This window comes from Artibeus jamaicensis, unplaced genomic scaffold (genome assembly GCF_021234435.1).
Source record: "Artibeus jamaicensis isolate MK-2021 breed Jamaican fruit bat unplaced genomic scaffold, CSHL_Jam_final scaffold_537, whole genome shotgun sequence".
Classification (NCBI taxonomy): domain Eukaryota; kingdom Metazoa; phylum Chordata; class Mammalia; order Chiroptera; family Phyllostomidae; genus Artibeus; species Artibeus jamaicensis.
The window spans coordinates 16,064,953-16,082,434 of record NW_026522047.1 but is presented as its reverse complement, the minus strand read 5'-3'; the positions used below and the strand labels follow the sequence as shown (position 1 = coordinate 16,082,434).

Genomic DNA, 17,482 nt, shown 5'->3' with positions numbered 1-17,482 from the left:
GAGCCTGCCCAGACTCATTGTCCATAGGCTTCAAATGAATGGAGGTGGCAGTTCTACTTGTTGTAAAGCTTCTCGTCTGGATGTGTAGATAGCATGGTGATAAGCATCACATAAACACAGGAATGGAATTTGAGTTACCTTTATCTGCGCCTCCTTTCCTACACAGTATGTGTCATGGACAGACACCAGTGTCTCCTTATGTGACCACCCACAGAACATTACCCAACGTGACCTTCTTTGGGGGAAATGAACAGAAATGTTTTACCACATCAGTCTCTTCCAAGAACACTGATTCGACAAGAGTCCTTCAAAAGTGACCAGATGCCCCTGCAATCCTTCCTCGTCCACTGTGTTGACCGGAGGACATAATAAACACATCATGTTCTAAAACTATTCAAAGTAGACCAATACAGAGGGAAACACAGGCGTACATACACATGCACACACATACATGTGCCTGTCAATTTATCATCTGGTTAGTATTTCTATTTCTCCAGCATTTTCTCTATATGTGCATGTAGCCATTCCTTTTGTTAGTCTCCAAATTTTCCTACTAATTGTACATAATCATAGTTAACACATAGAGTATGGTTCTCTCACCTTTAAAAACATTTTTAAAAAGTCTAGAGGCTCATTGGATTGCAAAGAATTATTATGATTAGAAAAGGAGTCCCAGATTAGGAATATTCAACAATATATAGTATCAGAAATATTAGAAATCTGAATTTTACTACCTAATATTTCTCTAAGAATCACAGTATATAAAGATATATTCACATGCAGTTAGTAATAGTTAAATAAAGAGAACCTGGCATAGATCTGGATGCATATTGCTTTTCCAGAGGACTGATTTGGGAGTTGACATATGAACTGGAATATCCACGGCAGGAGTGAGAGATAGCCGTTGACCTCACTTTGCTTTCACAGAGGTAGAAGGTTTCTTGTGATCTGAGAAGAAACTACACGACCAGTTTTTCCCAGTGGCATCTACATAATCTGCCAATTAGGAGAGATTAGATAAAAAGGATAAGTAATAACAGAGACAGTTCTGTAAAGACAGTGAGGCCTGATGGACAAGAGCAATTTGAAGGAGGAATATAAGCAGAACTACCACTTATTGAACATAAACTAAAAGCAGACCTTGTATAGTGTGGGTGCATGTGGTGTTGAGTGTGATAGACAGTGGCAAAATCACAGTACACCGTATTTTCTAGCTTCACGAGATTCTCAAGTATTGCAATTTGCAAGACTTGGTAAGAGAAGATTATCCAATACCCCAGCAAGTTGAATTAAGTCGTCATGAGCTATAAAGAACCTTGAAAGCCCATTTGGATAAAGAGCTGAAGTACATTCTCTTGTCCAAATAAGCATATAACTTCTGTGTGTGTGTGTGTGTGTTGTTGATTCGGTGTTTGCTTAACTGCAAAGCGAGAGCACATGGGAGCTAGGGAGGCAATCTTTACTCTCCTTTATGCTTTCCACTATCAGTTGGCCTAAGAATAATCAATAATCCCATGGAATCCAGTATGTAATTATTTCTAATTCCTCAAAATTAAAAATCCGGGGTTTTGTAGTCTTCACACTAACTACCTTGGGGGTAGGGATGTGCTAGAAAGAAACTGTTTGGGCCTTTGCTCGGATGCATTCTCTACATGTAAGTGAAGTAATCTTGAGAAGAACAGGAGGTGCTGATAGAGTAATTGTGTTTACTCTTCCCACTTCATGATTTCTCTCTTATAAACATTGTTTTGTGTTATTGGGCTCCGCATTCCTCTTTCTCATCTCATGTTTTACAAATATTTTTCTAATTGCCTGCGACAGTGTGGTCCAATAAAGTTAAATTGACTTTGGGTTGAACTTGTTTGTCTGATCTCTTGCCAGAGGTTAGAGTCACCCACTTGAGCTGACTTTCACTCCGTGCCTCAGCCTCTGTCTCTCTCTTTCATGTTCTTCTGTACTCGCTCCCCTTTCTGCCCCTCTATTCTAATGTGTGACCCCAGGATGAATGGTCAAGACTTCCATAAACAAATTATTTAAAAAATAAGTTTATCTAAATATCTCTATCTCTCTACCCATCCATCCATCTATCTTCTGTCTAAATACTTTAGCCACCTAAATCAACAGATCAGAGTCTCAATCCAAGTCAATGGAGGAGGTACTAAATGCTTAGAAAACAAGAGTACTTGGAATAACCCATTTGTTTAGCGTCTGGAAACACTTTACAAACAACCTCCAGGAAAATAACAAAGCAAATAGTGCTGGTCTACCGCAAGAGAACAGATATGGTGTGTGATCAGTTAGCTGCAACCCACAAATAAACACAGACAGGCAATCTAGTGAGCAAAAAAACAGAAACCACATTATTGTCCATCACAGGCTGAAGAGTTTAGAATAAACTTAAAGCCTCATATGTGTGACTTCTAGGCTCTGAATAGGAGGTTAAAAGCTTCAAGGACTCTTCTTGGTTTTGTATAGTAAGCTCCCGAGTTTCCCTTTAACCCCAAAGATCAACATTTACTTTAACATCTGCCCGCTTTGACCAGAGCCTGAGTCGTGGGAGTGCTCAGTCCTGGCGCTTTCTCTGACTGCTCTTGGGGAACAGAGCCCTGTGGCCCCACAGTGCAGACCTGGGACCGGGCCATCAGAATGACACCAGAAGACATGAGCCTTGACATGCACTTCAAATGAGCCTCTCTGGCCTCCAGCTCTACTCTTACCAGGGTTCATAAACATGCTGTGCTTGTGTGGAAATTCTAAACAACTTGTTTTCCTTTCTTTAAGCCATACCTGCCTGTTGGATCTCTCATAACCTTCCTCTCAGCCTCTGAGGACAAACGACTGTCCTGATCTGCACCGTATTCAATTAGAAAGGTAAATTGCCACCCAGTTCCTTTTTCCCAACCCTACTTGTAGACTCTTTCTCATCTGATCCTATTTGCAAAGTAGGACTGGCCATAATTTAGAAAATTAACAAAAATAGAATTGTTGTTTTTGTTTCTCCTGAGTCTGAGGCAACAATAGTGTGCTTGTTCTTCTAAATTTTCATCTTCCCTTTGAAAACTTCTAGTCCCTTTTATTTCTCCTGAGCAGGCTACTTAGTTATACTTCTGTTTCCTTCTCCTCTGGCCTCGGGTGGGACCACATTCATAGGTTAGGTTTATGAACATTAAATTAATGTTGCATTAGATACTACACAGATGCAAGGGAAGAGAAAACACATTTTGTCTAATATATTAAGATGAGATGAGGCTTGTAACTGGGGTAGGGAAGAAAATACAAAGTAACTAACTCATTTGTCTAATTGGCATTAGATACAAGCAGAAGGTTGGTCATTAGCTTTTCTTTCTCCTAATGCTGCTCTTACAGAGAGATGCAAAATAAACACAATCCCACAGGCTGAGGGACTGATGACCGGCAATTGTCTGGAGAGGATAAACTCTAGACAAACTATCCTCCGACCTTTCTTATTGGTGTTCTGGTAAATAACGCCTATCCCCATTCCTCCATCTCCACAATTTCATCATCCCCACAAACTCACCAGAATGTATCAAAAGAATTCCACCAGAACCATCACCATGCCCTCATACACAGGGAAAGAAAGCCTGAACAGTCAACACAGTTCTTGGTTGGTGCCCCTGGTCTTCAGAGAAAGAAATAAAGAACCTGATAGTCTTCAGTCCAATTATGAGGAATTATGAAGCTAGAATACTTCAAATAAAAGAAATATTCTGTCTTCAAAATGCTGTTCGTAACTTATGCTTATATTTAAAGGACTTGATTACTAAGTAGGTCTCAGTAAGCACCCAGGACATCCATACCTTTCATGGATGGGAAGATTGACACAGAAATGGCAGGACCGTATTCCTTTCCGCTCGGTGCTGGAGCCAGTCCCTCCTCACGATTCCTCTTCTCCCACACACAACTTTAAAGTGGAACACAAGGGGGCAGGAGTCCTCATCCAGCTAACACCGGAGGTGATGCCAGGGCGCGAGAGAAGCTTTGTGAGAGGGGACAGAATGGAGCGGTTGGTGGGGCTGTGCATGAAGAGACTGGAAGAATGAAACGTTTGTAGGCTGGTTGTTACACCAGCCCCGTGCTCAAGGAGCAAAGAATTAAAGTGCTCCTCTGAAAGGGAGGAGTTGCAAGAAGAGACACAGAAAGAGAGGAATTTTATGTAGGTGTAGAGATTTGATGGGGAGAAAGTAAACTTCCTTTTTGACTGCGAATTTGTCCAACTTCCTGGTTCAGTGCAATTCAAATTAGCTCTAAGTTTTATAGGCTGATTGACTATAATAGCTCTTATTATTAAGTTATTTTTGCTGTTAAATTAGAATAATGTATTTAAAATATCTCAGGCGTATAATGGAAATCTGAAGTAAGACTCTTGTTCTCGTGGCTTTTTCTGCTGGACTGTCTCTTTCCTTACAGGAACGGCCCATCCCTTAGACGGAGAAGCCGTGAACTACAGCCCATGGGCCAAATCCACTCCAGTACCTGTTGTTGTGACCACCATTCCATGAGCTAAGAATGTTTTTTCTACTTTTAAAGTGGTTGAAAAAAATAAAGAATAATATTTTCTGATATGTGAAAATCTCATGAAACTTAAATTTCAAAGTCCATAAATAAAGTTTTATCGGGGCCTGGTCCCATATTTACATATTAGCCACTACAGCTTTCCTGTGAAACAGCCTGAATGACGCACAGACCCTAAAATATTTATTATGTGGCCCCTTGTGTGACGTTTACTGACCTTACCTTCGTACGAGTCAGTGTCTGTGTGCCTGTGCAGAACGCCAGGGGCCACTTGGAGACGGTTTGAATGGAAACACGGAGGAGGCCGCGTTCCGCACACTTTGGGAGCCTGGTACACACCGTGCGGCCGATGAGGTACCGCGTGAATTGTTTTGGCGTCCCAGCCTCGACGCATCGATGCAGCTGTGTCTGCAACAACAAGGGGCCATTGTTCAGCTCTGCTGTTGCTGTTTATGAATCAGAAGAACAAAAAGGCAAGAGAATAAACAAAGTGTCACGTTCAGACGAATCTTGATGCAGGGAGGACCGACTGGCTGACATTGCCTGTGCACAGTGTTGTCGTCCACGGTGCCACACGCTAGTGACAGAGAGCCTCCCAGGCCTCCTGTCCTGGGTCGTCAGAGCTTGGAAAGCTTATTGGAGGGTTTACATAACCAGCTAGATCCACCCAAAATGGTCAAGATTTAGTCTCTGAGGCTTGGCTATCATTAACTGAGTTGTCTTTAAGAATCCTTAAAGTCCTGGGAGATTTTGCAGGCCTCTGTTGTAGGGAGGTCACAGAAACAAGTGTAGTTAATGTCTTAACTAAACCCCGAGAGCAGGGTTTCTCGGCCTCAGCAGACCGACACTGTGGGTTTTGGGGGCCCCGAGCTCTGTCGACTGTTCACACACGTGCCTGGCCCTGCCCACTGGACGCCGGCAGCACTTTCCACCCGAGACAACCTAAGGTGTCCACAGATACTGCTGCAGCTTCCCTAGGGGGCAAAATCACCCCCCAGGTGAGGGCCTCTGTGTTGGGGGATTAGGAAAATTCACTTCCTTCCATGGTGTCTTCAAAGCTCTGGGGAGCATCAGACCCTGAGAACAGAACTAGGTTTTAAAAATCTAAAAAAGACTCAGAATCTGCATTTGAGGGACGCCAAATAAATAAAAAGAATACAAACCTGATGATGTATCCAGATTTCCAAAAACAGTCATAGGTTTACTTACAGGGTAGATACAGAGTATTCGATGGGTCTTGGACCTGTTCTAATGCTGCCCATGCTCTGTGGGGGGTGAAGGCTGAAGCTTCACCCAGTGGCCTTGTCTCCGGCATCCTTCTTCCACTCAGACACCCCCCACTGTGGACTGAACGCCCCCCAAGGACTCAGGCAGCTCTCTGCAGGGCAGCGGGGCCCAGCGCTCACAGAGTTACTTCTCGATAACAGCCCTGGCCTCGGCTTAGAAACCACTCATAGCTCCTCTCAGCCTAGAAAATAAAGTCTATATTAAAATTAAAATGAGGCACTTACACTCTTCTTTGTCATTTCCTCCCCAGTATCTATTCCATCTCCAACGATCCATACACGTTCCATCTCAGTTCTGGCCGTAGCGTCAAATTCCTCGGGCAGACTGCTAACAGCCCAAAGCCCCAGCCAGACCGATTACTCAGACCCCTGCTGTTGGACATCGACATCCCATCAGAGCTCTCTGGGGCCTCCTCGCGGACCAGCAGGGCGGAGACGCGGCCATCTGAGCCATGCACGGCGATCCCGTGTCCTCTTCCTGGTCACTGGGCTGGAGACGGGCAGCTGGCTGGGGCCAACGAAGGGGACCGGAGAAGTCTGTGTGTGCAGGAGCACGATTCCGGGAGCGTTTCCCTCACTTCGAAGCAGTGGTCATGGGGGAAATGACCTTGTTCCCCCGGATGCTGTGAGACCCGGACCAGGGATCCAGAATTGCTCCCCCCTTTTGTCTCAAGCCTGAGGGTGAAGTCAGCCCATGGGAGAGAACAGACACAAGACACTTCATGGCAGAAAGGCTCGGTGAGTGCGACCAGAGACTGTCTCCTCAGAACTTCTTGTTCCATTCGATAATAAACCGCCTTAAAAAAGATCCGGTTTCAGCCTCTGGGACTGTAACCGAAGCATCCCTGGCTCTGCTCCCTTCTCCCCACCCGCCCTCTAAAGCCAGCCTGTCTGCACACACAGGCTGATGCTGTCGCCCCTCCTGCTGTGCCGCCCGCCGATGACACGCCACCACTCTGCTCGCATTTTCTCAGTGGACCAGCACCTCTTTTTCCCTCCTGGTATTACAGCATAATCCTGCCTATCAGTTAGAGCAGACCACGTTTCTATATTAAATCCATTTAAAATAAACAATTGCTAAAGCGACGTGCAAGTTTAGTTCTCATTCACTTAAGAGTCTAAAGGTGGTCTTTAATGTCATGTATGAGGAAACTGGACTTCTTCCTAGAAAGATAAAGAAGGAGCTTAGAGAGAACACATCTGAGAAACCAGGGCTCAGAAGCAGCACGGATAACTTCTCGTATTCTGTTCAGAAAAATCTCACATGGTCTCCTGGCCACATGTACCAGTAAAGGAAGCTGGGGGTGCGGCCTTGCCGTGTGCTGGGGAGGAGAGGACACAGGGTTTCTGTGAACAGCTGGTCGTGCCGGCCACAAAGTCCCATCTTGCCTTTCTGGATGGGACCTCTCTGTCTGTGGTCCCATGGGAGGCAGCGTTTAGCTGTCATGGAATTATGAACGATTGTTCCCCCAGTTGGCATTTTTCTCGAACGAGGTTGTAAGTTCTTTGAGAACGGGAACTACCCGTCTGGTCTGCTTGCTTGCCCCCAGCACCTAGCTTGGAGCCTTTATTCTGGAAGGACAGATCTCAAACTTTAGGTGCCTCTGAATCGCCTGGACTGCGTGTTATGGGGCTGGTTGCTAAGCCCCACCCCAGTGCGTCTGATTCACTGGGTCTAGAATAGGGCCTAAATGGTTGCATTTTTAATGGGTAATGGTGGCAGCCACTGACCTACACTATACCAATCCTTACTGATTTGCAATGAACAAACAAGAAGGGGTACATTTCTGAAATTTTAGCAGTAGAAGGGAGCCCAAAAGTTAGACTTACGCTACCTTTTTCATCTTCACCAACTACTTTTCCTTTTTCTTCGCACCCCCTTCCTTCGCTTGTGTTCCTCGTATGTGTGTGCACACACTTGTTCTTAGTGAAGCGGAGGTAACATTTTGCCTTGGTTCTTTGGTCTTTCAAGCAGAGCTGGATACAAAAATATACAGGAGAAATTGAAATCCATTCTGAAAAGTTATTTGAGTTAAAAGGTGTTAGTTTTTTAAATCCTCACTTAGTCTTGTGGAAAGAAAGATAAAACACTAACAAATTTATGATAAAAAGAATTCTTTTGGATCAGTGTTATTTGTCACAATAGCTGTGAAATTTCCAAAAGGAGACAATACGACCTTGCAAATGATAGAGAACTTGGCTATATTTTTTAAATTCATGTTTTTCAAGGATAAACTCTTTACAGGTGTATTCCGTGCAACAACGTACAGTGGAACCTCGCTTCCAAACTTGATTTGTTGCCGAGAACTGTGCAAGAAGCAGTTTGTTCGAAAATTGTGTCTCACACTGGTGTCAGCGGAAAGGGAGGTCCAGTAGAGAACCGAGATCCAGTTTTGTCCGACAACAGAGACGTCTTTTCTGCAAACAACTTGGTCAAGAACTGAACTGTTTGAGAACAAGATGTCTGAGAACCGAGGTTTGACTGTTCTCTTTTGAAAGCTACTGTATTTTGGGGCCATAAGACACATCTAGGTTTTAGAAGAAGAAACTAGGAAAAAACATTTTGAAACAAAAAAAATGTGATAAAATATTTAATACCATAAATAACATAATGTTTCACCAATGTAAGTGTAAACAGAACTCAACAGCAGCATTAACAACCATTATGCCTCCCAAATTTGGGGCAGAGAAAGGTGCGTCTTATAGTCCTAAAAATATAGTAACTGTGTCACTGGATGCCTAATTTCTTAAAATCATGAAGACATTTTAGTCTGACAGAATATTTTTCATATTATATTTTTCTGGAAGACCCTGAGTAAAACAATAAAAGATTTATGGGATCATTGACCCAGCAATTCCACTGCTAGGATTATATCCTAAGAATCCTAAAACATCAATATCAAAGAACCTATGCACCACAATGTTCATAGCAGCACAATTTACAATAGCCAAGAGTTGGAAGCAACCTAGGTACCCGTCAGTAAATGAATGGATCAAAAAATTGTGGTACATATACACAATGGAATTCTATGCAGCAGAGAGAAAGAAGGAAGTACTACCCTTTGCAACAACATGGATGGAACTGGAAAGCATTATGCTGAGTGAAATAGGCCAGGTGCTGAAAGACAAATACCATATGATCTCACCTTTAACAGGAAGCTAAACAAGCAAGCAAGCAGAAAAAAAAAAAAAAAAGACACTGAAATAGAGAACAAGGGAACAGTGACCACAGGGGAGAAGGAAGGGAAGTTAAGGGGAAAAAGGGGGAGGGATTTGGAGGAACAAATAGGAAGGACACAGGGACGAGAACTAAGGGGGGTGGAAATGGGAGGGAGGTGGGGAGCAAGGGGCGGGGGAGGCTGAGATGGGAGAAATAGACAAAAAAAACTGTACTTGAAAAATAACTAAATAAAATTTAAAAAATAAAAATAAAATAAAATAAAAAGATTTATGGGACCAAATGAGTTCCTATGTCACAGGAAATCGTGATAGGAGCCGGCTGATTTAAAACTGAACCAAGCCCAGGAAGCAGGGGGTGCAGTACGGAATTGGTGGGGACAGACACCAAGGAGACACATGCCGCTCTGACTCCTTCCAGACTTTGTGGGACACCTCACTCCAAACCGGTGCACGTACCAAGTATCACACCCATATTTGCTCATAACATTTATAAAATTACGATAAGCCTACAAAGAAACGAACTTGACAAAAGGGCAGAAAATGAAGCCCCTTCCCTAAATGTGAAGACTGGCTCATGATGTTTCAGTGTGAGGTACAGAAAACCCATCATTGCTGAAAATTGGAGACGAGTCCCAAGAGCTTGCATGTTAAAGTAGACTAAGGAAGCCACCTTAACCTTGCCTAATTAGAAGGGCCCATTTATTTTGGATTTTTAAAAATACACATATATCTAAGAAGCTGCATTGAAATTACATCTGTGTCACCTGTGAGAGGTATGGAACAGAGTATGGAACAGAATAGCTGGTAGCACAGAGTAAGGCTTGGGGGCAGTGCTTTGTGGGGGGCAAGTGGTTTAGTTAAAGGGTGTCAGGTAAGACAAAGCACTTACCAAGCAGAACACCACAGTCCTGTCCTCACACAGCAGGGTCCACAAGATCCCTGAAAAGTAGGAGAGACAAATGCATTATCTAAAGGGCAATACTTTTGAGGATAAAAGGAGTGCTATTCTTAACCCCACTGGGCCAGCTGGGACTGTTTCAGCAATGCGAGGTGTACATTTCCCTAAGCAGCAGGTGAAGGCAGATGCTGTGTGCGCTGTGGGAGTTACAATAGCTGCGAGACAGTGAGCGGCCCGCCTTAGCTCACCAGGCTGGTCGTAAGGCCAGTACTAGTTCAACCTTCTGAGTTACCTGGACCAGTTTTTGATCTGGATGTTTTCGTTTTGAAATCAACATTGCTACTTCTCCCACGTGGAGAACTCTCGACACCTGTTGATCAATGTGTGGGAGACTGTATAGCATGGGGTCCCTGTGGCCTCAGCACTCGGATCAATCAGGAGGAAGCGTGGCTGTGCCACTTTCGAGATGTGCGATCTGTCTCAACCTGGTTCCTCGCCTGTAAAATGCAGACAAGAGAATCGCCCCTTCAGGCTGTCGGAAGGGTCTAATCAGAGCATCTATGCGAGTTCCTCGCCTGCTGCTGGACCTATGCTCTGTAACCCTTTGTAAGAGCTCCATGCAGCAGAATCTTTTAAACGTAGAAAAGACACAGACATATTTGATCTGTCTCTTTAGCCTAACTTACTCATTTATTCAGTAGATACTTATTAAGCTCCTAATACGTGCGAGGTACTCTGCTAGGTGTCAACGGTAAGCAAACAAACCCACCTTGCCTTTAAACTCAGAGATTCCAGAATAAATAATAACAATATGATGATGATGATAAAACAGAATATCAAATAAGGAATCATACATAAAATTTCAACTGGGATTGTTGATATTAGAATGACCTATCCCACAACCGTGGAATTTGGCTGAGTCTTGGAGAAGGAGGCAGATGGCTCAGTTCCTGAGAAACTTTCAGGGCTGGAAAGGTCAGGCCGACAGCGGAATCCGAACAGAGCGGAACGGCTGTCAGGACAGCTGTGACCAGTGCACTCACAGCGTGTGGTCCCCCGAGCAAAGAGCTGATCCTGTTTTTTCCTCCAAAAATAGGTGATGGGTGTGCACCCAACATCTAACCTGTTCATGAGATAACACTTTTGGGGGATTCATTGGACAAAAAGAAGCACATTTACGTCTTTGTATTTATTTGTGAGGCAGATGCTCAAACAGATCTTACCATGCACATTCATTTAAGCAAATTTCCTACTTAGAATGTCATTACTTTCCAATCATGTGCTGCTTATTCAAAGGTAAAAATTATGGCAACATGGGGAAAAGTTCAGGCATAAGCATTTAAAAGCAATGTTGTTTTTAGTCAATAAATAAATTGCCCTGCTGTACACAGAGCCTATGAATGGTACATAGGCCGAGTTCTCAGAGAATCTTTCTATCTCTGACTTGTCTTCAGAAGAAGTTCTCACGAAATCAGCTGGAGTGTAGATTTTCCTCAGTGACTCACAATGACTTTTTATACCTCTGACAATGGCGTGATCTAACTTCACACCCAGAAATGGGATGCAGGGGATTGCTTTCTTCAGACTCATTTACCAGCGAGTGAAGACACTGTGTAGCCAGTGTCCAGACCCCTGGGAGTGTGAAGAGGCAGCTGGGGAGGTGGGCGGGGCAGAGCCCGAGGCCTTGACTGAGTGCCCTAGGAACGTGCCTGCCCGTGCGGCTCCCCCTTGCCTGGGACCTGCCAAGCATCTCTTTTACACAATGCCCACCAGCAGCAAAATATCCAAAAAAGAAATGAACCCCAATGCAGTCAATGTTTCATGAAATGCCTAAGAAAAGGAAATGCGTACTTTGGTGCTCAGATATCTTCACACTCTGCCTCCTGTTGGTCACCATTGTCAAGGAGAGTGAGATTCTGGGTATCGTCCCTGAACTTCCTAGTCATGCGCCAGCTGCAGTAAGACTCTGCATATCATGTGTCCTGAAAGTCGCACAAATCCACTTGTTTTAAAGACAGGTTATAGCTTGTTGATTATTTAAACTTCAGAGTGAGACGGACCTGGATTTGAACTCTCCACCCAGATTTGATCCCGAGCCAGGTGCTTAACCTTCCATCTCCCAGCAGCTAAAATGAGGAAGGGACTGTTGAAAAATTAAATGAGATGATGGAAGAAAGGTGCTTCATGATAACAAGCACTATAAATTAATAATAATAATAATAATATTAAGATTAAACCTTAACTATTCAAAACGTAGAAAATATTACTAAAAATTGCCACGATAGAACTTCTAATCAAGAATAGGGTTTTGGTGCTGGCTGGTGTAGCTCAGTGGATTGAGCGTGGGCTTGTGAACCAAAGGATCATGGTTCAATTCCCAGTCAGGGCACATGCCTGGGTTGCAGGCCAGTTTCCAGCAGGGGACTCATGAGAAGCAACCACACACTGATATTTCTTTCCCTCTCTCCTCCCCTTCCCCTCTAAAGATAAATAAATAAAGTCTAAAAAAAAAAATAGGGCTTTGGCTTTCAGTTCGGCGGAGGTCTGGGTACAACTTCATTCTGTCACCTGGAATCCAGATTCATTCAGCACAGGCCACCTCTACCCTGCCACTGAAGTTCAGCCCCAGTGTCATGCACCCGAGGTGCCCAGTGGGGAACTTGTGTCACAACTGCCCCAGCCCCCAGATCAGCAACCTGGGCCCATCTCCCAAAACGGGTGGTGATGACATCGCCAAAGCAAGCCAGCACCGGAAGGGTCTGAGGATGACGGTGAGCCTGACCAGAACAGACAGGCCCTGATCGTCAAAGTCCCCAAAGAACCACCACGAGACGGAAAGAAGCAAACATATTAAGCACAGTGGAAACGCCACTTCTGGTGAGACTGTCAACTCCGGTGAGACAGGCATGCCACTGACCGTTAGCTGGGGACTGTCTGGAACCATGAATGGGTCCTGGGCACCGCCCAGGCTGCAGGCTGTGATGTGGATGGCCGCCACCCTTGTGACATCCTAGGTGCCATCAGCTGTGGCGCAGCGAATGCCTGGCTAGTTAAGAACTAAAGAAATATTTCCATTCAAGGTCATTTGACAGCCAATGGAGAAAAAAGAATATAGCCACTAACAGACCTTTCACGCAAAGTGAAGAGCGCAAGCCTTCTTCCTACTTCGTTCACCACGGAACCCCTAGTGAGTAACACTGTTCTCAGAACATGTGTATGCTCCTAACTTATGGCTGAAGAATTAACAAGTGAATTGCCCAAGCTGAAAGAAACCTCTTATTTTATAACTAGACAGTCTCAGTCCAAGTAACAAAGCCCCGGTCAACAAGCAAGGCGCAAAGAATCAGAAAGATCATCTAATCACCGAAGGCTGTAACATTTCTGCTATAATGTGATAATATTCAGTCTAGGAGATACTTAGTTTAAAAGTGGACAGATGGTCGGTAATGCAGAGCTTCAAATCACTGCTCAACGGGCACCGTTTATTTGGTAGATTAAATGTGAGTAAGATTCCTCTGATTTCTTTCTGTTTTCAGGTCAACCACTCAGTGATATTAGATGCATAAAAGGAACAAGAGCTCCGCTTTTCATCTTTAGGACACTGGACTTATCTTCAGCAGCCGAGGGCTAGGCTGTCTCCTGGGCACACGGTTCTGCAGGCCTCTGTGGACCAGGGCTCCCTGAGCAGTGAGTGGGATGTGTCTGGTCCTGCCACCGAGGGCCTCACCAGTCTCGCTTCCCCTTTTCACCCTCATCTTGCGTCAACATGGAGGGCTCCAATTAACTTCAAAGACCGTTTCATGTGTAGAAAAACTCTGATGAAATGGAACAACAACAAAAAAAACCCTCACTGTATGTTGGAAGTCTGTAGGAATGTTAATGAGAAGAGCTCATGATTATCACTATGTAAAAACAAAAAAAGTGAGTGACTCGCTCTAGTCACACAAGTATTTTTTTCATTCTCTGTCACAGACAAATTCACCCAAGATATGCAAGGCCAAGTAAACACGGCTCCGTGAGGTATCTTCCAGATTTATTTACAGTGAAAAACACCACATGTTTGATAGCCGTTCTTTAATTAGGGGAATAGTTTGTAACTTCCCCTTTGTTTCGCATGCAAAACACATTTGTTTTCCATTATGAAATAGTTTGTCAAAAGCGCTGAACCAGAAATTTAACTTTAAGTGAAATGTGATTTCACCTTGGTCCAGCCCTGTTTGATAACGTGTGTTTCACCAGCCATGGTACCTACTCTTTCCGGAGGTTATGGAAAAGCAGCCTCTCCTCTCAAATTTCCCCTAAGGAACCCCTGCCTTCCGTGGAGAGGAACATACAGGGTCATATCAGATTGGCGAGAGTCTACGGTAAACTGAGCTCACTGGTATTGCCAAACACATCCTTTAATAGAAAATAACAGTAGGGAGAACACATATTTGGACACACTTGTTGCCCGGTGTTTGTTGTACTGGTCGGATCTGCTAATAGCACAGAACAGAGACTGCTTATGTTTCTTGTGGGGTTTTTTTTTTTCAACAAAAAGAGGATGGATAATGGCAGGGGGAAGCAGTTTCTCATTTCACAGTGGGTTTTTTATCACTAGGCTTGAGATGATCAGAAAAGACAAACTGACGTGCTCAGTGGGAGCCAGGGCACGAGGCCCCCAGCCCAGTGATGTGACGTGACGTAACATGCACTGGAGAGAACCCAGACTGGGGTGCAGCAGAAGACCGGTGGTCCACTCTCACATGGTCCCTTACTACCCCTGTCCCCGGACAAGCTCGTGAAGCTCTCTGGTTATCCCACAGTCTGGCTATAAGACAAGGCAGCCCATCAGTGAACACACATTGGAAACAATGTGAACATCATGTTAACCAAGAAACTTTTGCCCTCTTAAAGGGGCCCTTAAGCTCTTGAACAGCTGTGTAATTTTAGCCTAGAGAATTAAGGCTCACCCCTCAAAGAACTAGAAAGATCATCTAGGGTCTAACCTGATTATTAACAAAAGTATTTAATTTGAAATTTTGTGAGTCGCTCACGTTTCTTGAAATTTATCCAGAAAGAAAACACACACTTGAAAATTATACTAACATGATCACAGACTTTGGGGGCTAAAATGGAACTTAGATGATAAAGAAGTAAAAATATAATGAGAAAAAAAAAAGAAGAACCAAAATAATTGTTAAACATCTGCGATATTCAAGGCTCTGGAGTTAAAAGGATTCAGGTTCAAATCTTTTTCTGCCACTGTGGTCCCTACACCTTCACACGAGCCATTGAAACCCTCTTAGCCTCACTTTCCTTTTCTGTAACAAAGAACCTTTGTGCGAATTCAATCAGATGTCACATGTCATGTGCTGGTGCACATACTCAGTAAGTTTATCCAGTAAATAAACTTGCTGTGATCGTCATCCTGACCTCTGCGCCTAGCAGTTCCATGCAGTAGGTGCGCAGTGAGCCCTGGCTGCCCAGGTACATGTAATAGAACAGGATCCTCACAAAGGAAGGTTGAATGAAGGCGCCAACACAACGGCAAGTTGGACGATCGGAATAAAATTAAAAGGTCAAATTATAAAACACTGGATAAAAGCTATAAAAGAAAATATTAGAAAAAAAACTACACTAAAGATGAATTGGGCATTGGTCAATTTAAATGAAGAACTTCTAGAAATGTCTATAAACCTTTCAGATTTCAAAACTTGAATTTTTGTCCTATTTCTCTTTTACAGAAATAGAGGTTACAGCCAAGATGGAGGTGTAGGTAGAAAGACTTTGCTTCCGAATACAACCAAAAGGGCAACAACCAGTTTAAAAACAAAAAACAACTAGAACGTCCAGAACATCAAACTGCATGGAAGTCCGACAACCAAGGAGTTAAGGAAGAAATATTCATCCAGACTGGTGTGCTGAGACCAAGAAATATGGCCCAAATGAAAGAATAGAGCAAAACTCCTGAAAAAGAACTAAGCAACAAGGACATAGACAACCTATCAGATGCAGAGTTCAAAACACTGGTAATGAGGATACTCACAGAAATGATTGAGTTCAGTCCCACAATGAAGGAAGAAATGAAGGCTACCCAAAGTGAAATAAAGGAAAATATATATGGAACCAAAAGTGAAGGGAAGGAAATCAGGACTCAAATCAAAAATTTGGAGCAGAAGGAAGAAAGAAACATTCAACCAGAACAGAATAAAGAAACAAGAATTCAAAAAATATGAGGAGAGGCTTAGGAACCTCTGGGACAACTTTAAATGTTCCAACGTCTGAATTGTAAGGGTGCCAGAAGGAGAAGAGGAAGAGCAAGAAATTGACAACTTATTTCAACAAACAATCAAGGAAAACTTTCCCAGTCTGGCGAAGGAACTAGACATGCAAGTCCAGGACACTCAGAGAATCCCAAAGAAGTTGGATCCAAGAAGAAATACACCAAGACACATCATAATTAAGTTACTCAAGACTCAAGATAAGGAGAGACTCAAAAGCAGCAAGAGAAAAAGAGTTAGTTACCTACAAAGGAGTGCCCATAAGATTATCAGCTGATTTCTCAAAAGAAACCTTGTAGGCAAGAAGGAGCTGGAAAGAAGTATTCAAAGTCATGAAAGGCAAGGACCCCCATCCAAGATGACCCTATCCAGCAAAGCTATCATTTAGAATGGAAGGGCAGATAAAATGCTTCCCAGATAAGGTAAGTTAAGGGAGTTATCATCATCATCATCACCAAGCCCTTGTTATATGAACTTACCTAAGAAAAAGATCAAAACTATGAACAGTAAAATGACAACAAACTCACAACTGTTAACAACTGAACTTAAAACAAAAACAAAAACTAAGCAAACAAGTAGAACAGGAACAAAATCACAGAAATGGAGATCACATGGAGGGTTATCAGCAGAGAGGGGGTAGGGGGGAATGGGGAAAAGGGACAATGAATAAAAAACATAATTGGTAGGCACAGAGTAGATAGGGGGAGGTTAAGAATGGTACAGGAAAGAGAGAAGCCAAAGAACTTACACGTATGACCCGTGGACATGAACTGTGGGTGGGAGAGAATACTGGACATTGGGGGAGCACAGGGCAGAGGGGGATAAAGGGGAGAAAAAATTGGAACAACTATAATAGCATAATCAATAAAATATACTTTAAAAATGCAAAAAAATGAAATAGAGGTTAAAACATTTATCACTGATATCAAACATCTTTAAATTTAGAAATTTATAAAATGTCTCTGTGTGATCTCTTGAAAATAATTATTTATGTTCATTAACATATTATTAATATTTATATATAAATAAACGCAAAGCCGTTTTTACATGCCAAACATTTATTGTAATATCCTGATTTTCTCTGGGTTACATTGTACTTCGGCCAGTTTACACCGGCATCTTAGAAGTGCTCATGGAACAAGATTGCTGTTTGCTAAGATTTTTGCCCCCAAATGCCAAGACCTTTAATGCTTCTCTTTTTGAATGACCTCTGAGTTTCCAACTTAGGTGACTGTGATTTTCCAAATTTGGAGTGCTCAGAAGCAGTCTTTGTTTCAAGTTCAGTCTCCTTTCCAAAACTCTAGAACTGATAGAAAAGATTT

At 43.2% G+C, this 17,482-nt stretch overlaps 1 protein-coding gene and 1 long non-coding RNA gene across 2 annotated transcripts in view; both read left to right on the top strand.

The window, feature by feature from the left end:
• LOC119061733 (uncharacterized) overlaps positions 1 to 4,159 on the top strand; it is an 86,960-nt gene extending 82,801 nt beyond the window's left edge. Inside the window, exons 2-3 of the long non-coding RNA XR_005084841.2 lie at positions 2,782 to 2,871; positions 3,772 to 4,159. This is a non-coding gene — a long non-coding RNA (uncharacterized LOC119061733). The remainder of the gene's footprint in view (positions 1 to 2,781; positions 2,872 to 3,771) is intronic.
• Positions 4,160 to 4,356: 197 nt separating this feature from the next.
• LOC128626372 (uncharacterized) lies at positions 4,357 to 6,710 on the top strand. The gene is made up of 2 exons (XM_053658542.1): positions 4,357 to 5,006; positions 6,071 to 6,710. Exons 1-2 carry the CDS (start codon positions 4,820 to 4,822, stop codon positions 6,496 to 6,498), a joined length of 615 nt encoding a protein of 204 aa, XP_053514517.1. The 5' UTR covers positions 4,357 to 4,819; the 3' UTR covers positions 6,499 to 6,710.
• The last annotated feature ends 10,772 nt before the right edge of the window (positions 6,711 to 17,482 follow it).